This window comes from Manduca sexta, chromosome 25, assembly GCF_014839805.1.
Source record: "Manduca sexta isolate Smith_Timp_Sample1 chromosome 25, JHU_Msex_v1.0, whole genome shotgun sequence".
Taxonomy (NCBI): Eukaryota; Metazoa; Arthropoda; class Insecta; order Lepidoptera; family Sphingidae; genus Manduca; species Manduca sexta.
In genome coordinates this window covers 13763661-13788975 of record NC_051139.1, presented here as the reverse complement: position 1 = coordinate 13788975, position 25315 = coordinate 13763661, and the positions used below count along the sequence as shown (strand labels likewise).

The following is a 25315-nucleotide window of genomic DNA, read 5'->3' as shown; positions in this document are numbered from 1 at the left end:
CCGTTACTCCGTTACGAAATGTTGGGTCCAACTAAAAAGTCTAGTTCGATGGAAGCTACGAGTTATCCGAAAAAGTTTAACAACGATTTAGTCTGGGAACTTCGACAATGCCGCCTATCTCGGTGACCTTTGAAATTTTCCAACCGCGATGTGACTAGTTCAGACTTTGAGTGCTACATTGTCTTTTGAAAATGTTTCTTAATTCTTCGTAGAGGCGTTATTCACAAGTCAAACTAAATCTGGTCTACTGTCTCTAGAATTAGTAACTATTTAAGATTATTGTCCATAGTGTGATGTTTAATTCGTGTTTGTACATTGTTTTACTCTCGTGGTCAATTTAAGCCTTAAGTTTCGAGTCCTCAACGAAAGTTCAATGGTAAAAGGTTCAAATTTTTCCCTAAAATTTTGCATCAACGTAATTTAACATCACCAAATTCTTGCTAGCAAAGTATTAAAAGGGGAGGGCTTGTTCGCTTTTTATATTCCCTGGAAGCTCGTGCCTTCTGAGTTAATGTTCCTCCACACGGGCCATGAATATGCAGCTAAACGGGCTCATGTTATGCCCCAACGTAGTTTAAACTTTGTGCTACACGTCAACGTTTTCATACGGTTAAAGTTATACGGTTTGACGGTTATTTAGCTCAGACGTAGCAGCGATGGTGGGAACTACTGGTAGCTATTCCGGCGTAAACACATGTGCTAGCGCGAATGAGGGAACTGGGGCCTTATTCTCTATCCCGCACGTTATTTTAACAGTGCGTAACAAGCACGTAACACGACACATCATGTTTAGGACTATAGAAATTTGGCCTACAGAATACCATTCCACGCACATTTCTCGAAGATAACATGACACGGCCGCGTTACGCGTTTACACTATCATACAGAATAAGGGCCCTGTTAGAGGAGGATGGGTCTTTACTATAATGTTACTAGATATTGATATTTTTATAAACAAATGAAGTAAGTATTCCTACGTTTTCTATTTATTAATGAGTTTAGACGTTTTGGATGGACATGAATTTAATCATAAGTGTCGTATTTGGATGCGCTATTCGCCTGAGTATAACAATGGCTTAACAAAATAAATTGTCTTTTCAACGAAAGTCTGATTATGCTAGTGTACTGTTGTTTATCATTTGACGTAAATAATCCCTATTATTAACCCAGAGAGACTCACATAAAACTTAACAATGATCTAATGTACTAACAACACGAACACTGGACATTACATGCTCCGAAAAATCCTTTCATCCTGTCTTCATGTTGCAACTGAACTAACTTGTACGTGAAACTTTCGTGCCATCTACGCCGTGTCCTTTGTCACGTCCGAGAATGAGCCAAACAGAGCTACGGAAATGGCAATACGAGTTTTTCTATTTTGAACTTTAAAATAAAAGTAATCTTACTTGAATTCCTTTAAAGCGAAGCTTGAATCCCGTTATCGCGAATACCTTTGAGCTGAAAGGAATCTTAATTCAATTCCTTTAAAGCTCTATATCAACGTGTCGCCGTAATGGCGTCGGTTTTCGTATTGAAGGGTTTGTGAAATGGGCTCGTTTGCCGGCTTACCTGTTAAGCCCGGTGGTTATGGGCCGCGATGCCGCCGCTTACATCGTAAACTATGGGACTCATGATATCGATCTTAATCTTTTGCGTCCTTGACCTTTGCCGATTGTAGTTTCCTCTTTCATTTTGTTGTTTGTTGCTTACAGTCTAAAACAGCATTTTTATCTGTTGGGATGTATATTATGTGCAAAAAGTGAATAGCAGACATTGTTTATATTTTGGTTTTGTCTGAACGTGGCTAAATCTAAAATAAATATGAATTTTTATTTATTCCAAAAATTGGATCCGATCATAAAGTTGAGTTAAAAATGCAGATTCATTCTATGTTCCCAGCCGACGACTTCCACACATACGAAGGCGTCAGCAATGCCTAATCCATACTATATACGTAAATAAGTACGATGCTACTTAAACCGAGTGTATTTATGTAATCATGAGTGGATTATTGAGGCTACCCACTACTTAACGTTTATACTTAGCGCCAATACGGTGTAAAACAAATTCTTGTGTGTCTTTATAAGGTTTCTCTATCTACATTGTTTATACGTAATTTTAACATTACATTAATAAATGGAACCACAAACTCGTCTTTATCTTTACTAATATTGTGCCAAAATTTGTAACGAATATTTTACCAAAATCCCGGTTTTATTTTTCATTTTTTTTTTTTATAATTTTAGTCCAATTATGGCGTGTGCGTGAGCGTATTTGTGACTGAAAGTGTGAAGTTGCCGCTGCGACGAATTCCCTTAGAGTAGTAGTCACTACTACTAATAGCGCGAAGAATTAAAATTACTTTTTATTAATATTTATTTTGTTCGTTTCTTACACTTTTTTATTTTCAATCAATCAATAAATTTATTTATTGGATTTTACATTTGCGGTTCGAGGAACTTATTGTATAGTGATGTTTTCAAGAAATATTAGGTTTAATTTAGTATCGCTGTTTAGTATTTGTGCAATAAAAACATACATACAAACTAGATAAATATATCTAAGATCTACGGTGAGGGATATATTTCTATGTTTCTCGCATCCGACATAATATGTAGGTGAAGGTTTTGTTCGCGGCTTTGTCGATAAAACTCGGAAATAATATAATTTTCAAAATTGGAACAGTAGTTTCTGGGATTACCGCGTTCAAACATAAATACACAAACTTTTGTTAGCTTGATTATGTAAACTATGCATTATATGTATAGATTAATATTAAAAGAGTCAGTTTACTTTCATATTTTCTATTCAGACCCGTCGCAACTCACACATACAGACATGCATCAAAATCGCAATCGCTCATTCGCATACCCTCGACATTGCGACAGCTGTCCGACCTGTCCCTTCGGGTGAGAGTTGGCAATATCACTCGCGTGCTTTATGAATACTGCACGGCTCCATTGTTAGAATAGAGGGTAGGTCAGGCCTCGTTTGCCCTAATTGCACTCCTCCACCGCTCATTAAGCCCTCAGGCTGGTCCTCTGAAGATTAAAATTTCATTGAAGCATAAAATCCTTTAGAAATTTGTGAAATTAACGGTAGGAGAATGGGGAAGTGTTTGTGTGCGTAAATTCCTTGAGCACCTGCTATAATTGGCTGATATTATGTTTAAGATACTCATTTTCCCTTTTCATATAGTTTTGATAGAGGTAAAGTTATATAACAGAATTAAAAAAATAGTCCGAGGGAATTTAATCGTAATGAGTTTTTTTATGTATGCGCGAGTGTTAGAGACGGAAATGAATCATGTTTTCAGATTTTATCGCGGTTTTTTACGTTACACATTCTCCCGATGATTCGAAGTCTGTGCAGCCTTCATGGTCACGTGAGGGACCCGCCGAATTTAATCATGTTGACATTGGGAATCTTTGATTTCGAATTTAAAGTGTGCAACTATCGTTTTGTGATGTTGAAACTTCATCCAAATGCAACAAACCCAAACAAATCCAATTTAAAACAAAACACTCGACCAAAAACGAACACGTAATCACGTCAACTCGTTTCGTGTCGAATTTATCAATGGTTACAAGGGTTGCAGGAAAAAAAATTGGCGAAGACACACAGGACTTGAACGCTATCGAGAGCCGCAGAGGTTCATTACGACGGCTTTGAATGCCCGCGGGACTTCGGCGGGAGATTTCATCGATAGTCTGACACTTCTCTCACTTATAGACAGTTGTGGTTTCGAAGTGCTTGAATTTATTGTACCTTAGTATTAACCGTTTATTCGTTGCGTTATTTTTTATTATGTGTTTTACGAAGTTTCTATGAACAAAATATATATTTTTATTGTTGTGAATGACGAGACGAGCCTGCTTGCTATGTTTTGTAAGTTTACGATTTTAACTCGTTTTATTTACATAGCTCTGCGTACCATATAAAAGATTTTATTTATATAACACAATTTGTTTTTGTATTCTGCTCGTTAGATAATAATTAACTCCAATTAATTAATTGTTGTGCATTACTGGTTATTGTGTGTTCTGTATTTCGCTTCAATACCTTACTTATATATTGTTATTACATTATGTGACTATTTAAGCCATTCCGTATGTATTTAAACTTTAATGTACTTACTATAACGTACGGTGCATCTATCTTGCCGGTAAAAATACAATATCTGTTATGTATTTATTTTTCTAGTGCTTTTAAAGCTGGTGTAATCTTTGCTGACAATAAAAAAACAATGCTTGCACCCCGAAATTTGTTTACGGTGGATTCACTAGAGAGGATGAACGTCAGGCAGACGGTCGTAAAAGCTAAGCTAAATCCTTACCCCAACATGTGTGAAGCGTTATGTGCTGATCTCGCGTAGAGTCGGGAATTAAAGGGTTACAACCTCAATTTAAATAAAATTCTGCCGTTTGTATATACGAATGACGGATCTTGTTATTGCAATCTTAGTAAATATTTCTTATGTATTAAATTAATACTACTTAATTTTCATAACGTTGACAGTAATTTATTTACACTAACTTAATATTCCATTTTATTTCAAATATGCGCGACAACGTCCAACCCGCACCAGGCCAGCGTGATGGACTAAGGCCTAATCCCTTTCAGTAGTAGAGAAGACTTGTGCCCAGCATTGGGGCAGTATGTGCAGAGCTGATATTATTGTTTCATAGAAAAACAATATTCCCTAGCTTCACACCCAGTATTTGTACCAGACGTAACAGTAACTAACTCAGCATAAACCGGGGATTAAACTGAGTCGAGTCAGCGTAGGTGGTGAATCAATCAAGTCTCCCGATATACTGCATCCGCCGAGCCGACGCACCGTGAAATGCGGCATTGTTCCGACGTATTGTATTGTGTGTGATCTCGGGTAATTGGGTTCGATACTTGTTTTATTGAATTAACTGAACTGTTTATGTTTGACATCAATGTTAGTAATGACATTGTACTCGTGCTTTGAAACGATTACGTGATATCCAATCGAAGTGCTAAATATAGGTAATTTGCATTCCTGACTCGTGTAGCCTAGTACGGATGCTAGTTATAAATGGTTAATACAATAGTAGCCTAAATTACCAGAGCAGTTGATCTTTAATCTTGCTTCATTACACGTAGATAATATCTATGACTTACAAAGAACGTGTTACGCCAATTTTGAAGGTTCATTTGAAAATGTAACCCTTTCTGTTAAGTTTTGAACACATGCAATTTTAATGTTTTACCAATTTATTAAGCCATAATACAACTGGATAATAAAAATTACGGTAAGCGTTCCTAACCAATTTAGTTCCTGTGCATAACCAATAGCGTTAATAGAATTAATAAACTCGGCGCGATGCGTCTGCATTGTTTGCTTTCAATCAAGTTAGTATATTGTTTGCGCCTAATATAACGCTATGAATTTAATTGCAGCGTTTTAAATTTTATATATTTTTTATAAAATTGATTATAATTGGTTGATGTTCTGCCTGGTCTCTCTGGTAGCGGAATAAACACTGGTTGAATATTTGGTTGTTTAATTATTAATTTTTAAAATCGTTTATTCTTAGCTGTAGGTATACATACAATTTTGATAAAAATATCAAATAAACATGAATGTTAATTATACTTTTTGTTTATTTATTAATTTTTACACGAAGACTCCGTTCAGATGAAAGTATCAAAACGCGCGTTTAACATTAGTCGTCTGAATTGAGTCTTATAATAATGTTGTTATCAGTACACATATTAATAGTGAATTATAATATGATTTACATTTTGAGATTGTAGTGTTTGTTTGAGAATTAGTAATAGTTAAAATATGCATAATTGTGTAGAAATTATACAGGAAAAAACCGTTATATATGTAAACTAATTCAAAATATGTATATCGAATGTGCGAGCGAAGTGGAGTGCCACGCAGAACTTTGTAACAGAAAGTTCTGGTTGGTGTCGCTCCTGTGTATGGGGGCGGTCTTATCTGTTATCATCAGCCGAGCAGCCTGCTCGTATCGTCATACAATTGCAAATAAGATTTTTTTATACTATTTATTAGCAGTTAGAGTATAGTTCACTCTGGTAGCCTAGATGCTGCCAATACATTTGCGCTTCCCTCGCCTATAAACATGTAACAATAGTACTATACTGTTTGGAAGAGTGGTAGCCGCCCGGCTTCGTGATGGATGGCGCTCGTTAACTTCTGTACTCGATGACTGTGCGGTTTTGTGTACACACACGGTTTTAGTAGTTTTATGGGTAGACAACATTTTGCGGTATAAAGCGGAGTTGTTAACGCGAGTTGTTGCGACTTTGCGCAAATGTGAATTGTGCCTTACGTCCAAATTACGGACTAGTGTAGCCGTTATGATATGAAAAGAACAAGTAGTTTATATTTATTATTAACATCATATACAATCCCTCCGGTACTCAGAAAGCTGCAGTCTTTGAAACATCGGGAGAAAATTAAAATATAAAAAACCGCGATAAAATTCGCAAAACTATAATAGTTTTATTTAAATCTAACAATTCTATATTTGATAGATGAGTTTCGTACGTCGGAATGTAAAAATATTAGGCTATTAATAATTAGATCTACGTAATTTTCTTAGTAGTTATTATAAGAGAACCATTGTATTTGAACATCTTGACATTATCATTCGATTGGATTCAAATCTAGAGACATCCTTGTATGTTTTATATAAATCGATTTACCTGATTGTTTCGTATATTTCCTCGTCCTTATTCTCTTATCGAATTATTGCGCTCCACGAGGCTGCCTGTATCGAATTATTTCGTGATTTTATTTCCCCCAAAGCGATTAATCTGCGATGAGATCGATTACGTTGTTAATAAAGTGCTCTTTGTTATCGATTTCATAGAGATGTAATAAAATGTATAGCTGACTTGAAATATTGGTACTCAAGTACTCTTGCGTTTCAAGTGCTACTACTGATTTATATTTTTATTTATTGATAAATGTTTGCGATCATTTTATGCAGTTTATTTACATCAAAAGTATAGCAATATCTATAAGGTAATTAATAATTAAATAAATGGATATACACAACATTGACGTACATGAGTTCACAATATATAAATGTTTTTATTACAAGTATAATTATCTTGGTAATCAAAATTCCATCAAATTATATAGGTAATCAGAATCTTCCAAATAATTAATTAGACTTTATCTTCGCTATTTCTCAAGCTCAACACGGGACGTTGGTCCGCTGTCAGTAAAAACACCAGCCCAAAGTTCTTCACCAGGATCCAAAATGGCCGTGGTTTGGAGAAACTGTTTTTTGTCCAACTATCAAACAGAATTAAGCCGTGTGATCCCCTGTAGGGTTTCGCTGACGTCACAGCCGCCCTTGAACCCCGGATTGGCCGTGTCAACTGTTAGGTAATGTTAGAGACAATGGCTTATTTCGAGAACATTCTTTGGATGCTTGTTTCTATGTTAACAAATGTTGTATAACATTGTATTTACGTGATTTAATGAAAACATTCAGTTACTTAAACAGTTCTCCGAGGAGACATTTATTAATAAATTAACTGTAAATTTTGAGAAAAAATATGATATATTATAATTTCCTTGAAAATGTATATTGAATATTATTTTCAATAGCCCGCATTCTTGACATCGGCGTGGCATTTTTACCTTCGATCCTCAGGGACGCAGCGAAAAATATTTCGACCAATATTCATGCCTTTTACCAACGAATTACGTAATACAGTTCCAAAGACCTATAGGTCGTTATTTCCACCGTCCTGTGGACAGGCGTAGGTGGCTCCGTTGGGAATTCGATACGGGAATATTGTTTTCAATCTGAAACACTGGTCACGCTTGCCGAAAATAACTTGTTTCTTTTGTGTCGTCTCGCATCGAAAACGATGGATGGAAGGCACCGTCGAAAGGAAATATTACGCTTAATGGATTTCATATTAACCCATTTGGGTAATGGAGAAGGTTTGTTTTTATTTATTTAGCTTATTCGTAACGTTTTAAGTCTGTGCAGTTTACGGTGCAATCGGTGTTTATTGGTTTTATTTTTAGGATGGCCAGTAAAAAGTTGGGATATAATCGATTTTTAAAGCGTAGTTAACTTGTGTATGGTGGATTTTTATATCTGAGAAGCTATAATCTGTCAGGTATAAGCCCAATGAACTGTTTGTGCCATAGTGCTCGCTTACCTCCTTCTTCTCTGATTAAATGGTTATGTATCTACTTTGTGCGTGCTATTTTGTCATGTATATAGACAATATTATATTGACTTTCACCTGTCAATATATGGAAGGAAAAGTAAAATTCATTGGTTTGGATAATATCACTAGAGTTACCCCTTCATTGCTAGCTCTCAAAGTCTACATTGGTTAGTATTTCCTTAAGTTCAAAAACTCACACAACATAGAAACTCGTAAAACACGACAAAGCCGTCGAATTTGCACGCGCCGGTCTCGAATCTTATCGGGGCAACTCCACCGGCTTTGTTAAATTGCAGTAATCCACGGTTAATTAACAGAAAACTGCCGGCCGAAGCTTTAATTCCGAGGAATAACACCCAGTTTCATTCTGCGCCAGGGAATCGTCGGTCCGGTTGAATAATTCCATCCTTTGGATTAGATAAGGGTTTTGTGCGCGCGCCTTGATTGGGCATTGGGCATGAATACTTTTTTCGAATCACAATTGTACCAATTAAGTCGGAGGAATTTGCGAAATCGTTTGATTAAATTCAGCGTGGTTAGATAAGATTTTCTTTGTGAATGTTGTTGGACTGGTGAAAGAGTTGTGCAATCGATCTTTCTAGTAATAAGAATAATAGTTGTTGCCTGGTGATGCTCATAAATAATAGCAATAGTACTAAAAATTTTTGAGGTATTTCGGTACTACGGCGTAGCTTCGGCATTTAGTGTTTAAAAATAATATTGCGGATAATAAGAAAAATACTTGCTGCGGGATTATGACCTCTCGTTCCAAAACCAGCTTATCGCTTGTTACGCCATACTTCGATGCTGTAGAATATTGTTGCGAGCACATGTCTCATGCTGATTGTAGGACTTTCTATTATTCAACAAAACAGCACACAAGCGAAGTTCACAGGACAGCGAGTGACAGCTTTGTTTAGTATTCCCTTGGAGTCGCCTTTACGTCACAGAGAAACCGTGTCGAGAGGGCTTTGTCGTAAAAGTGTACTAATTACTTATTTTGCGTGTTTTTGTCTTTCCTGTGTGATGTAAAATAGTGCATGTGTACCTAACTTACCCTAAGTTTACATTCTCGTTACAGTCTATTCTTGAAAACAAACATTTTTTCACTATTATGTTCCTAAATATCAATTGGAGTGCAACAGTAACGCGCTTTGTACGTTTTACAAAATCGATATTAACTGTTAACAATTTAGATAAAGCGTACTTATGAACTTACACTTATGTGACTGCTTTTCAGTATCTACATACTTAAAGATAAGATAAGACTTTAGTTATTGAGAAGTTCGCGAAAATAATTATTAACACAGATTTTCCATTGCGCCGCAGTGTCCTTGCTCGTTTGGGTTAGCCATATCTCTTCGGACACACAAAATTCGATATTCTATCTGTGTCTAGGACGTAATATCGAGATCGAAAAATGATACCCAGAATTTATATGAAATGCTACAATAAAAGCGCCAAGAAAAAAAGGACACAATAGAAACCGTTCAGAAAACCTTTCCTAAACAGAAATAAAATACAAGACAATTGGCTTGTATTATCACACACATTTTGTTTGTGGGAATGTGACGACATAAAATATCGGAGCAAATTCTACCTAAGATTTTTAGGAATTCAACCATCAGGCTATGACACACGTCGTTTTATTCAAATTGAGGATGCATTTCAAACGAAAATTGTGCTGTATACGTGATGCAATTGGGAACTGCCCTCTTAGAATGTGAAAACACACGACACGAGAGTAGGTGTCGTTTCATTGTAATAGGCCGAGAGATAGTCATGTGACTCACACGTTGGTCTCTAAGCCAATCACAAAACATTATAATCAAACGAGGCTCACCTTCGTGTCGTGTTTGTTATATCACAGATTAGTTAGGAATGTGTAATTTTAAATATGTACCGTATATACGTGTAATGTACGCGATTTAACATGCGGAGAACGACAAGACGCATATTAAGAAGTCAATGCTCTTATAAAAAAAAAATACCAATTCGTGACAAATTATATTAATTTTTGTAATTAGCAAGTCTTAAGAATAGTTGTGCAGAGTTTCTTAACTTCATTTATTTCCTTACGGAAAAATTCACCAACACCTGATCAACAATTCTTCATTCGGAAATAAAATGCTAATCAAATATATTCCTATTCGCGGAAAAAAGCTCGCAACCCTTCGCTTATTTGAATGATAGAATATTTTACGATGAATAACAAAGATCCCAATTGATCGAAATCGTACGGTGCGTAATACTTATTGTGGCGAATAGAAGTCTTATTTAAATATATTTTGTTTTGGGTAAGGTCCGATAGACGTTTAGAACAAATATTCAATTTGGACTAGCGTTTGATTAAAATATCGGGGACCAAATGTGCGTGCCACAAGTTCTTTTATATTTGAGTTTAATACATAAACAATTTAATTCTTAAATATTTGGATATAAAGTTATTTTTACACCACACAGAATTTTCAATATATACGATATAAAAAAAGTACAAAGTCTGCCCATAAATAGAAGCGACACCACCCCGAAATTTAAATTACAAAGCACTGTGACTACGTTGTGTCAACATCGTTCCATGTACATACATCGAAATGAATATCTACGAGTAAAATCCTTCCTTATAATATTTTATAGAAATAATACTTGATACTACCTAGTCTTGCCATAAATATTGTAATAAAGAAAAAAGAAAATTGTTAACTGCAAATAACATTTATTACTTTTACAGTGTGTCAGTTTAATACATAAATATAAAACAATTAAAAATATAAAAAGCTTATTCGAAGTGGTCTCCATTGGCTGCAATACAGTCCTTTAAACGATGAGGCCAGTTATCAATAGAAGCACGCACTCTTTCCATGGGAAAATTCTTCACCGCCAATCGTATAGATTGTTTTAGGGACTCCAAATTATCATGGCGTTTAGAGCAAGCTGTACTCTCTAAAACTGACCACAAATCATAATCCAGCGGATTAAGATCGGGACTAGACGACGGCCAGTCTTCAGCTCTGATGAAGTCCGAAACGTTCGATTCCAACCAAGACTGCGTGGACCGAGCTTTATGACCCGGCGCCGAGTCTTGCTGGAAGGACCATACTTGGTTATTGAACATGGTGATGTTAAGGGGCTTAACTACCTTCTCAAGAATGGTATCTTGATACACTTGTGCCGATGTTTTGATACCTTTTTCACAAAAATATGGCTCAGTCACTCCTTCATAGCTAACACCCCACCAAACCATCACTGAAGTCGGATAATGTCCACGTTGCACTCTGTCGACTAATTGGGAAGCTTCCTTAGAGCTTTGAGCATAAATACGGTCATTTTGTTTGTTAAAATGTTGCTCAATTGTAAAAATTTTCTCATCCGTAAACAAAATTTTTCTGTGACCTCCCTTTGCGTACCGCTTCAGTAGTTGTTTCGATTTTACCACCCTATTCTTCTTTAAATTATCAGTTAAGAAATGGCCAGTGCGTCTCTTATAGGCTGCAAGTCCTAAGTCATCTTTTAAAATACGCGACATGGTTCTAGGTGCTATCTTCATTTCCCGAGATAAAATCTTTTGCTTTCGGACAGGATTTCTTCGAATTCTTTCCCTTACTGCTTTGACCACCTTTTTCGTACGAACACTACGTGGACGGCCAGATCTTTTCTGTCACAAACAGAGGAGGTCTCATTGTACCTATTAATAGCCCGGTACACAAACATTTTACTAATACCAAGTGTATGGAGAGTTTTAAAAATTGCATTTGGCTCCATACCTACTTTGTGTAATGCTATCACAGCGATTCGGTTCTCTTTATCACCCCACACCATTTTAATATCGCAAAATATTTTACAATGTATTGGCGCCAAAATGAGAAAACACAATGAACAATCGTATAAAAATGACAGATTCGAAATTCAAATGTAATATTTTTTTATAATTAAGTGTAACAGTATTTATGGCCAGACTAAGTATAGAGAAGCAATTGAAGAGACTCAATAATATAATACGTATTATAAAATAACAAGCCGCATTCATTTGCCGTCCCGATTTATTGATTACCAAAGATAAATAAAGTACAAACAACGCGATCAGTTACATAATCAAATAACATTGGGGAATTGAATTCACGCGAAATATTTTGTTTCAATCACGAACCCTCGCTGGGTTTGCGCGGTTTACTATTCCGATGTGAGATGAGTTCTGTACCGTGTGTTTTATCAATGAATAAATGCAAGAGGAATAGATCACTCGTGGGTCTGCTAACCTGTAGGTGTTTAGGAAATGAGCGCTAACTAACTGCGTTCGATATGCAGCGATAAGATAAGATAAGATTATCGCATGTTTATCTTTGAAATATGTTTGATAATAATAATTAAGAAAATACTAAGGTGGAATTACAATACAGACCAAATACTTGTTTAGTATACAAGCAGATAGTATAGCACTAAACGTGTCTCCCGTCATCCGACGAGCACATCAAGCTTATTGTTCCGGTCAGGATTTTATTTTTCCCAGTCGCAGTTTCCTTCACAGCGTTACTACACATCAAACGTCTAAGGAAGTCCCTAACCGAATTTTGTAAACACCGTTTGTATGGAGTAACGTTGTTAGGCGGTCGGCGTGGCGACGCCAGCGACCTCGGACCCCCGTTGCGGCGCGACTCTGTAACGTTGAATGAATTCAATTTTGGCATTGGAAACTTTGGACATATTTCGGAGGTGCTCGACGAGGCGAGGCCTTTTGAAACGGAATATCGTTGAGACAGAGACGTAATTGGGTAATTTTAGGGGACCCCGACCATCCTTGTGTCTGTTTATTTGAGTGCCGTTTCTGTAGTTTAAGTATAATCTAGATGGTCATTTTCTTAATAGGGTAACCGAGGTGAGAGACCTGGGAATATATCTTGACAATAAACTCTCATTCAGTTATCACGTAAAATATATAACTGCTAAGGCCTACCGTATGCTCGGTTACATTATAAGAATTTGTAAGGACTTCAAGTGTGACTCCACACTCATTCTTTTGTATAATTCATTTGTAAGATCTATTTTGGAATATGGCTCTATAGTCTGGAACCCCAAATACAAATTATATATAGATGCTATAGAAAAAATTCAACGGAAATTTGTTAAGCATGTTAATTATAAAAGCCACTCATCGAATGTTAGTCCTCCTGTTATAAGACCATTGGTAGATCGTCGAACACTGAGAGACCAATTATTTTTGTTTAAATTAATTAGAAACAGTATTGACTCTTCATATTTATTGAGTTGTTTGAGGTTCAGATGTCCAAGTTTACGAACACGTAATTCTAATAAGTTCTTGTTTAATTTGCCCAATGTAAGAACGAATTACGCTCAAAACACATTTATCTTTAGAGTCTGTAATGAATACAATAAAAAATTTTCTCATATAGGCCTATTTACAGGCTCCTACTTAAAGTTTAAAAAAAACATATTAGAGTGTATGTAATTTTAATTAGACTTTTTGTTTTATGTTTTATCTTTTGTACTAGTTTTGCTCTTAATTTGATATTGCGGTATTTTCAATATTTATCAGTGAAAACTTTACTGGTCTATGTGTTAGTCTTAATGTCATTAATATTATAAATATAACTGTACTGTTTGTTTTCCAAATGTAATAAAATAAAATAAAATAAATAAAGTAGTATTTAGGTAGCTATTTCATCTGAAGATTGATTAAAAAAATCGTTTTAAGGATATTTTCACATTTCAATTTTGTCGAAAAAATATTCTTCAGTTATTTATATTATTAAAATTATTATACTATGTATTCAACATACTCGTCTTTCATGATGGCTATTATTAAATATTTTCTCTAAAAATAATATTTGAATACTATCTTTTTTTGTCACTAAAACACTTTTTACATTGGTATTACCAACACAAATGTAAATATTTTTACTATACTTGTTAAGAAGACACCGGATAAAAATAACTTACCTGAAGACACGCTTTGTATATAACCTCCTCTAAACATATCTTGTTACCCCACTGTGTTGTTTGTATTTAAGTTTAAGATATTGTGTAGGTCGGAAGTTTTGTTTGTGTTGTAAACTCTGTTGGCGCTTAAAATAAATTTCTTTATACACAAATTCAACCTTCGTCCGTGGGGATGGTGTTGTATATTTGTCAATAGTTTTAGGAATGGAATCGTTTGTTCTAAGTTGTTTTTATCAGAAGTGGATGTATAAGCCTCGTTTCAGTACCATTGCTGTTTATTTAAATTAAGAATTTTAAATCATTTCCGAAATTTATTATTGCTATAATTTATCCTACGGTGTTTCGTAGAGATACATCTTTTAATAAAAAAAAAAATGTTTCTAATAGTAATAATCTTAAAAGAGGTAGAAATGTTAATAATCAAAATTTTACTTTTAACCTTTATCAAGTCATCAATCAGCATTTCGTTCTCACCGCAATCCGTCTCGAGAAGTCGCCAGTGTAAAACTTTGTTGTTCCTGAGAGAAATGCGGTCTGATTGATAGCGAAAACTTACTGCTTAGCTTTGGTTAACTCGGTCCTATCTTGCGGAATTCGTGATTTGCGACATTGTTATCGGCCAAAACTTGTGCTTTGTATACAGATGTCTAGCTAGTTTGTGAATTGAACTTCTTATTAGGTTCGAGATCTTGTCAAATCCGGAAAATTTGCTAAAGTTTCACCTGGAGGCAATTGGTTTCAGACTCGTCTCAGAGTTTATGATGTTTGAGGGAATTTGGCTTATAGTTTTGTAGAGTGACGGATGGTTTTGCCTTGACAGTTTTGCAGTTTGTACGTCAGGTACTGTCGTTATAATTTTAGAGATGAATGGTAAAAGAAATTGTCACATTGTTTGGGTATACATAAACAGTAGCGTCTCAGTAGTGGAAACCTTTAATAAGCTCGTCAATCTAATACATCATTTTCAATTTTATGTCATAGTTTGGTAGACTTCCTTTAACACATATGACATAACTAATCAGCGTGACTATCAACACAGTGAATTTAAAACTGTATCCCTTCCACAGGACATAGACAACCTGATGACGGAAGGCAACAAGTCCAGAACAGTGGCAGCGACCAACATGAACAGCGAATCATCACGTTCGCATGCAGTGTTCAGTGTGGTGCTGACACAGACGTTGTGCGACGCGGCCACCGGCGTCACAGGAGAGAAGGCGGCGCGGCTGTCGCTCGTGGACCTGGCCGGGTCGGAGCGAGCGGTAAAGACCGGCGCCGTGGGAGACAGGCTGAAGGAGGGGTCGAATATAAACAAGTGAGTGGTGGTATTTCTTCGAATAGTCCCACTGTTGGGCACGGGCCTCCTCTACTACTGAGAGGGATTAGGCCTTAGTCTACCACGCTGGCCTAGTGCGGATTGGTAGACTTCACACATCCTCGAAATTCCTTTAGAGAACTTCTCAGGTATGCAGGTTTCCTCACGATGTTTTCCTTCACCGTTAAAGCAAGCGATAATTCACAAGTATATCTTTAGTCTAGAAGAATAGACATTTTAAAAGGAAGTATTTTGTGCAACATCTGTCAATCATACTGGTTTCCATTGAAATGTACCAATATAATATATTGGTACTCGCCTAAATAAAGGGGGGCGTTAATTAAAATTATTATAATCATTACTATCTTTACCAGGTCACTAACAACCCTCGGTCTGGTAATATCGAAGCTGGCAGATCAATCGTCGGGCAAGACGAATAAGGACAAATTCGTGCCGTACAGAGACTCTGTACTGACGTGGTTGTTGAAAGACAACCTCGGAGGGAACAGTAAAACTGTTATGGTAAGTCGTTTGACTATACCGCACTCTTAATAAAATAATGACCTATTACAAAATTGTTAATTTGTAGCAGTCGTCGAAAAACTAATTTTTGTATGCTGCCTTTTTATTTGAAGTTGCTATAAAATTGAGCTTATTAAAGATAGCTAAAAAATGAAAACGATAGCATGAAAAAAAAGGGAAAATCTTAAAGGTCATAAACAGAAATTGGTTGTTTGACGATTCCCACAAATTGGCAATTTTGGAATGGGTCATAATTTTATTAAGAGTGTGATACATATTATAAAAAAAAAGTCCCCAAAAGCTGTTTGCATGTGATCGATTTTCTCAAAATCTACTGAACGGATTTTTGTATGGTTTTTACTAAACGATAGTGCAATTCTTGACGAAGGTTTAGGTTAATAGTACATTATGAGTCCACGCGGGCGAATCTGCGGGCACAGCTAGTTGTTTATAAAGAATTGAATGACTGCTTCGAGGGTGTAATTGTATTTCGTTGCGACTGCTGTGCTGAAGATGCGGCTTCGACCCCCCGCTGGAACCGGAATAGACCGTTAAATGTAAATGTGATGACACCTCTGACTACTCCTGAAAAAAAAGCGTGATATTATGAATATAAAACCGAATGATTACCCAAATAAGTATAGTAGTAAACCAAGTATCGTCGTGCCAAGTAACCAAGCCAAAACATGATTGTACGAGTATTACAATATAATTGCGAAGTTAAATGGTCCGTGTTTGCACATTTTGATGGAGTAAGACGTGCACGTTTAAAACTTGAAGAGATTATTGTTTATTATACTTTGCAAAAGACTGTTTTCTTAGAACTAACTTAATTAATTTTGATGAGGTCGTGTATTCTTACTTAGTTTGTTCTTGTTAATCGTCGAGGTTCGGGGACAATGAATTTAGATATAAGTATTTCTGTGTCAATAATAATTCAAATAACTTTCTGAGCTTTTTATTAACATTTTTAATTTACATTATTATGTCGACGTCAATTTAAAAACTCTACTAAAATCTATCTATACTATTATACATATAAAGCTGAAGAGTTTATTTGAACGCGTTAATATCGGGACCTACTAAACCGACTTTGATTTTTTCACTTATAGGCAGCTAAGTATATTACTCCTGGAAAGTATTTATCGCGAAAACATTTTTAACACGGTCAAAGCCGCAGGCAAAGGCTAGTCAAAAATAAAATCATTTAATAACAATCTTCAACCGTCTAGACGTCTCGAATAAACATAATGAATTAAACAAACACTTACTGGAACGTGCGTCACCTCGCGTTACGAATGTGCGAGGGCGATCGGTTCGCGTTTGTTATTCAGCGCGCGACAGGGGATGTTGCATCCTATGAGTCACCAGCGCGTGTCCGCACTCTCGGCGGAGATGTGAACACACGCGCCGCGTTTGAATGTTAATGCAGCCTTTTTGTTTTTGTTTCTTTGGTGTGAACGGCTGTATAAATGTTCGGAATTCAAAATTTCAAATCCCCTTGAAACTTTTAACAATCGTTTTTTTTTTTATGTAAACTTCAATGGGTCTTTATTTTCTATAAAGAAAAAAATATTGAGGTCAATGTGTAGAAGCATTTTTGAGTTTTAATTTTTCTGCTACTTTTGTGGCTGATTGTACGTGTACTGTACAGAAGGTATAATATATGTTATAGGATTTTTTTTCTTATAAAAAATATGTTAGCTTATGTTTAAGATTAGATTAGATTTATAAAAGATTTATTTAATGTAAGTATTTGTAGCTACGTTGTTTAATAATAAAATTAATGAACGGTATGCACGCAAAACTATTTTTGACAAATAAAGTAGTATTAAGGAAATGCTACTTAAATATAAAGTTCTTAGAATTGTGTTTGTTGATTGCGAACATTTTACTTTAAATTAAACATCAAACAATCAGAAATCTGTAATCACAGCATTCAACTCTAGGTTATTTAACAATGTTCTATTGTGATCAATGTTTCCCTTTTCAAACAACAATGAAACCATCACTCTACCATCAGGTGGCAACAATATCACCAGCAGCCGACAACTACGAGGAGACACTGTCCACGCTGCGCTACGCCGACAGAGCGAAGAGGATAGTGAACCACGCGGTCGTGAACGAGGATCCGAACGCGCGCATCATCCGCGAGCTGCGGCAAGAAGTGGAGGCGCTCAAGGAGATGCTCAAATACGCCACGGTAGTGCCCGGTGTAAGTGATGACGTAACGGCAACTGGCAATAACAGCCTTGTATACACAATCCCACTGGTGGGGATGAATTTCTACTGTAAGAGGATTTAGAAAAAAACGTAACAGCCTTGTATACACAATCCCACTGGTGGGGATGAGCCTCTATTGTAAGAGGGCTTAGGAACAAAGTAGCTAGGTAACCAAGAGTCTAGCGAAAAAAAAACTCCGATTATCTTTTAAGTAGGTTAACTTTGTTAACTTTCACTGCGTGGTGACTTCAAAGGTTCTATAGCTTGAGGTTTAATTAATGGTCAGGGTCAGGGGGTCTCTGGTTTTGCGGGCTCCGGTGCACTGCACCGCCTTGCTCTTCAGTATCTGCGCACCGCTTTAAGACTTAGTCTAGATTTGTTCTAGTGGGGGTCACAAAAATCCTTTTGTAAAATTCTTAGTTACATACTTTTCCTCGCAATGGTTTCCTTGTTTTCTGAGTTCGTTGGAATGCGGCGCCTTCCCTAGAGAATGTTATTTGGCCTTTGTATTTACAATTTTGCCAAAGACGTAAAAACAAAACAAAATTATTGTGTTTTTGTCAATAGTTGAAATATTTAAAAAGAGTGGGTATAGGGATTCGATAAGATTGAAGGAAATACTTACAAAAGTCAAAGTTAGGGGAAAGGCGGCAGTTGCAAAGTGCATTCGTATTAAGCCAGATATTTATATACCTATTAGTTCAGCAAATCATGGAGTTAAACTTTGACAAAGGAGTCCTCGACTTCGCGATCACAACAAAAGTTTGCTGACATTAGCCTTATGGCATCTAATCGTTTTCACAATATTTTTACTCGCTATATATTGAGCATATAAATATTATAGGATGTGATTTTGCGACTCCCATTATTATTCTTGTGGCTGTGGCGTACCTTGGGAGAGGCCTAGGCCAACAGTGGACTGCAACGAGCTGATGATGTAGTTTATTATTGTTTTTGTACTAAGTAGTGTAGTTTGTGGCTCTGTGGCGCACCTTGGGAGAGGCCCATGTCCAGCAGTGGACTGCAACGAGGTGGTGATGGTGATTGTGATGATGATGATGATTATTATTATTCTTTCTATGGAAGTACCGAGTGTAATGTTTTCCACGGTTATCGTTACGGTGTCACTTGTATGCTGTATAATATGTTAATTATATAGTTAGCAAGTAATCGTAGCGTAGACTTTAACATTTCATATTCAATTATATTTAAATCTTCTACTACTACTACTATTTGCCTTGTAGTTTTTACATATTTTGAAAGAGTTATGCTAAATCCACACAATAGTCTCAGGTTTATTAGTAGTATTACTGTCTTGTGCAGGTGCTAGGATGATAATCCCACATGATGTAAATCCCACAATAGTTGCTCACATATTTAGATTTCCGGAATTAACCTGTGTATACCCGATACAAACAGGCCGGCATAATTGTGCCGACTGGCGAGGGATAATCATCTCTCGTCAGTCAACACTCTATGTAGACTCAACTACACTTACCATCAGGTGCAGTGGAACACTCTTCCGTATCAGTATAAAAAAAAATACATACAAAGACTGAAAGAGAAACTAGTTTAAAAACAAAAAAAATTTACAAGTAACTAGGAAGTAGTAAACACGCGACGGTACGGAGCTATGGCGCAATACAAAGGTGTCGTTGTGGCGCAGGGCTCGCCGGTCGGGGAGGACGTGCACGAGCAGCTCGCGCAGAGCGAACACCTCATGAAGGAGATGTCCAGGACCTGGGAGGAGAAGCTCGTGGAGACAGGTGAGTGAGGATTCATTTATTTAAAAAAAATAAAATTAACTGGTTGGTTCTATTGTGTCGAATGTCTAGACTAGATATTTTGTTTATCGATACTCTTTGGTGTAGTTTAGTATCAGGTGTAGTGTAGTCACTTTTTTATACCCGATTAAAAATAAAAAATGATTTTATATAACAAAAATTTATTAAAATTATTATTATTATTTTTTATTTTTTTTTTAATAGGCTGGTTCAATTGTGTCGATTGTTTAGACTCTAGAGATATCTCGTCTATCGATATTCTCTGATGTAGTTTACTATCAGGTATAGTGTAGTCACTTTGTTATACCCGATTAAAAATAAAAAAAGTGATACTGGTTGATACGCTAGTTAACAAATAGTTGCAATTGTGGTTAAACTAATACACATTTGATTTAAAATTTAATAAAATATAAAATACAGTGTGACGTATTGCTGGAGTGGACTTAATGATCTTTTTACATTTCAAATAGAAAGATTCAGAGATCAAATTGTATTAACATATTAGTCACTTCCTGGAAAAATGGGAACTTTATTCAGGGAAAACGTTATCACACGGGCGGAACTAATAACAAAACCCAGTCTTTAATAAACCGTTGAAAGTCACGTTAGTCGGAAGTCGGAAATACCGGTTACTGCATTGACCCGTGACCCCGAGATTACAGTTTGCAAGTTCGGTTGCCATGGACTACCCGACTACGTGCCTCGCTGTGCTGTTCGAAGGCTGGCATGCAGTGATTGTGTTATGTTAAATAACTTGGGATAGTTTAAGAACAGTGCGATTATCGATAATAGATTTGGTGGTAGGATATTTCTGCCCGGATAGTGACCACCGTACACAAGGTTTTAAACTCGCCATAGTGTCGTACGTAATTGTCGCGTTCTTATGTCTGTATGTATATCCGGTTTCAAAGTCAAATTTAAGTCATTCGGGTAGGCAGTAAATGGGTAAAGGTAATAAGTGAGCCTGCGTAAGCTTATTTTTTTAATTAAAGGGAAGTTATTTGTAATTGTAGTGTGAGAATGAATTTCTAAGTATCGTTCCGTAATGAAGTTAGTCGTGAGTCGTGACATTTAAAGCATGGTTCTATTTATGTATAGTTTATGCGTCATGGTGTTCACTTGAAAACTTAAAGTATTCAAAATGGATTACTTCATTATTTCTTTTAAAGTAATAAGTTGCTATCTATAATTTTAAGATACTGATTTTTTTTTAATCGATTCGGTAACTTTTGTGGAAAAAAGAAAAGTTATTCACAGAGAAAGAGATCTTATTTCCCAAGAAGGAAAGAGTTTTTATGATTTATCAATTTTATGGTGTAAATTCTAGAACGAGTCCAAAGCGAACGTCAGCACGCGTTGGAGAAGATGGGTATCAGCGTGCAGGCGAGCGGCATCAAAGTGGAGAAGAACAAATACTACCTGGTCAACCTGAACGCTGACCCCTCGCTTAATGAACTTCTAGTCTACTATTTAAAGGTAACAGTCAAAAATTCAATTCTTGATTGAATTCATGAATAGATTTTTTATCCTTTAATGGTTATATCGGTTGAATGTTTGAGATTAAGCTTAAATTGGCTAAGTATATTCATAGTTCCCTTGGAAACATGATTAGCAGTACATTTAAAATTTACGAGTTGGTGCATTTGTCCTAATCAGCGTTATGATATATCTCCCATAAAAGCTATTTTCTAGTATTCACTTTTCAACAGTTCGCTCGTTCCATGGGTATCGTCGAAGTTCACCTGCGACGGTGACCACAATATAAATTGGATAATCAAGATTCCTAACTTGGTAAGCAATAGAAACATACTGATCAAGACGTCTTCCATTCCAGGAGCGAACACTAGTCGGCGCGGACAGTTCGGCCGACATCCAGCTGTCAGGTCTGGGCATACAGCCGCAGCACTGCCTGCTACTGGTGGAAGGCGGCGGGCTGCACATGGAGCCGGTGGGCGCGGCGCGGTGCTTCGTCAACGGCACGCCGGTCGTGTCCCGCGTGAGGCTCGGCCACGCTGATAGGATACTGTGGGGCAACCATCACTTCTTCAGGGTCAATTGTCCGAAGGCGACTGGTGAGTGTTGATATAGGGTGTGATAGTCTTCTCAGTTAGGGATTATCATTCATCAAACTAAAGTTAAAGATAGATTTATTTTTGAGTCCCAACATAAATGCGGGAGTTGCCTGGTATTAGAATTTGTATCGATATGGCAATCAATTTGCGAACTATTAGATGAAAATAATTAGCTTGATTTGCGCTAGTTGCGCCCCGTCTTTCACTTCGGTAATGAAAATATTATACTATACTTTTAAAATTATGTTAATTAAAATGTCCTATAAATAGCCATGTTCTCACGAATAAATATTAAAAATATTTTAGCGGCAGCGTCAGAACCACAAACTCCTGCCCAGCCCATAGACTACAACTTCGCGCGTGACGAGATCATGCTAAACGAGCTCAGCAACGACCCCATACAGACCGCCATATCACGACTGGAGAGACAGCACGAGGAGGACAAACAAGGTATATTTTATAGTATTTTGTAAAAAAATATATACTGGCAAAATTTATTGTGCATCTACAAATATAGCAGGATTTTAATATAATAGCTAGCGATATTGCATAATAATAATAATATCAGTATTATATACTTGCCCACTGCTGAGCACGGGCCTCCTCTACTACTGAGAGGGATTAGGCCTTAGTCCACCACGCTGGCCTAGTGCGGATTGGTAGACTTCACACACCTTCGAAATTCCTATAGAGAACTTCTCAGATGTGCAGGTTTCCTCACGATGTTTTCCTTCACCGTTAAAGCGAACGATAAATTCACAAAGAATACACACATGATTTTTAGAAAAGTCAGAGGTGTGTGCCCTTGGGATTTGAACCTGCGGACATTCGTCTCGGCAGTCCGTTCCACACCAAACTAGGCTATCGCCGCATATATTGCATAATAATGTACCATCTAAATCAGACATAAATACGATCTACTAAGAACAGGACATTAAAGTTAATGTAATTGTTTTCAGTGGCGTTAGAGAAACAGCGGCAGGAGTACGAAAGACAGTTCCAACAGCTTAGAAATATATTGTCGCCGTCGACACCCTATCCGCCATACTCATACGATCCGTTGAAGCTTGGTGAGTTTGTGATGTTTTCTAGCTTTTATCGATCAATATATCGACTATAACATCTTCAAATTATCTTATCCTTGTCATATTTTAATTATTTCAATTTAGAAATATGGTACACTTTTAATGTATACAATTATGTTAATCTACAGTCAACAAAAGATAACTATGTTATCTAAGATTTTTAGGTCAGTGCAATTTTTTCTATCTCATTTCTATCAAGACTCTCCTAGCAATCGTAACTCGATTCATAAAAGAAATAAAAAAGTAACGGTTACTTGTTTAATGTGTATTTAAAATATGTCTAAATATGTCGATAGTTATATAAAAGTACTAGAACAATAACTATGTAGTATTATTAATAATTGTTATATATGCGAGCTAGGACTCAAGTGAAACGTCAGCTTGCTGGAATCGTACTGACTTTATTTGCTAAGTGACACGATATTAATAACAGCGAGAGGATGCAACCACCCGCATAATACAAATATAACAATAATAGTGTTGTATTCCACCCGCATAATACAAATATAACAATACTAGTGTCGTATTTGTAGGTAAAATGCCGGCGTGCACGCCCACGACGGCGGCGCGCGTGGAGCGCTGGGCGGCCGAGCGCGACGACACCTTCAAGCGCTCGCTCGGCCGCCTCAAGGCAGACATCCTGCGCGCCAACGCGCTCGTGCAGGAGGCCAACTTCCTCGCCGAGGAGATGCGCCGCAACACGCGCTTCAGCGTCACGCTGCAGATACCGCCGCAGAACCTCAGCCCCAACAGAAAGGTACATCCGGTAACCGTACACCCTGTAGTCAACCACACTGACGCGTTTAGTTTCATTTTATAGATGTGATTTAAATGTATTTATATTCTTGAGTTCGTTAAAATATCGACTTATTAAGACACCATTATGGCATTATTGAATTTCGATGAAAAAGGAAAATTATCGATAATGTTTTGTCGGTCTATCCCGCTCCTACACTGCAATGAATCGGCGTATATATCAGGCATACCAGATGTGAATTTTTTTCAGATGGACGAAAATGGGCGCGTGTGTTGGAGCGGGGTAAGGCTTGTGTCGCGTCACACATTCACACGTTCAGTCTCTATCCGTACTCTGTAGTCGATTAACTCTTTGTGCCTCACGACGCATCTAACAAGCGCTTCACACTCCGTCGACTGCGGAACTAACTCCTGCAGACTCTGTGTTATATCTGTCTCGTCAGTCTTGCCGGCTTTTGCCTGATGCCTGTCATGCCAATTATGTATCGGGTTTTAGTAGTGCACGTATGGAACGAATGATTTAATATTTATCGATACTATAATATAGTCGGGTCGGGTCTATTGCACCGTTAAATTTTGTAGATACGAATAAATTAAATGTTATCATTTTATTTAACAGAAGAGATACGTATGTTACTAAAGCTCGATACTCTCAATTCACACAATTACGTGTAAACTGCAATGCGCTATAATATTTCCAGCGAGGAGCATTCGTGTCAGAGCCTGCGATCATGGTGAAGCGTCCCGGACGCGGCGGGCAAGTGTGGTCCATGGAGAAGCTCGACAACAAACTAGTGGACATGCGCGAGATGTATGACGAGTGGCGCCGTCGGCAGCAGCGGGGAGAGGAGGAACTAGATCAGGTAAGGTGATACATATCGATTTTACGTTATACATATCTATACAGCTGTTGTCTTGGAATGGTATATTTTTGGATTAGTGTTGTAAGAATAATTCGTGTCGAATTTCGTTTTTATGTTCTATGTTCTTTTTTCAACTAATGAGCCACACAAATTTGCCTAATACTAAATTAATTCTTACTTGCTGTTATAACTTATGACAATTTACCGATATCATGCCTTTACCATAGGCATATAATAATAATAATAAAAGAAAACAACAAATTAAAACCAGGTTCTATTTTTAAAGAATCGTGTCCAAATTACAGGAGCTGAACGAGAAAACCCTGGACCCGTTCTACGAATCGCAGGAGAACCACAACTTGATCGGAGTCGCGAACGTGTTCCTCGAAGCGTTGTTCCATGACGTCACGCTGGACTATCACACGCCGATCATTAGTCAGCAGGGAGAGGTGGCTGGGAGGTTACAGGTAATGCTTGTGGAATAATCCTGATATCTTCGTTAAACGAATGAGTATTTGGTGTTCGATATTTGTAT

The 25315-nt window shown here is 37.0% G+C and overlaps 1 protein-coding gene across 2 annotated transcripts in view; it reads left to right on the top strand.

The window, feature by feature from the left end:
* LOC115441463 (kinesin-like protein KIF13B) overlaps positions 1 to 25315 on the top strand; it is a 185759-nt gene that overhangs the window by 140123 nt on the left and 20321 nt on the right. For both annotated transcript variants that reach the window (XM_030166263.2, XM_030166259.2), the window contains exons 6-17: positions 15228 to 15475; positions 15850 to 15997; positions 18021 to 18212; positions 19887 to 19986; positions 21332 to 21480; positions 21839 to 22076; positions 22383 to 22526; positions 23036 to 23146; positions 23695 to 23918; positions 24168 to 24200; positions 24619 to 24780; positions 25086 to 25247. In XM_030166263.2, the coding sequence (XP_030022123.1) occupies positions 15228 to 15475; positions 15850 to 15997; positions 18021 to 18212; positions 19887 to 19986; positions 21332 to 21480; positions 21839 to 22076; positions 22383 to 22526; positions 23036 to 23146; positions 23695 to 23918; positions 24168 to 24200; positions 24619 to 24780; positions 25086 to 25247 (1911 nt within the window). The remainder of the gene's footprint in view (positions 1 to 15227; positions 15476 to 15849; positions 15998 to 18020; positions 18213 to 19886; positions 19987 to 21331; positions 21481 to 21838; positions 22077 to 22382; positions 22527 to 23035; positions 23147 to 23694; positions 23919 to 24167; positions 24201 to 24618; positions 24781 to 25085; positions 25248 to 25315) is intronic.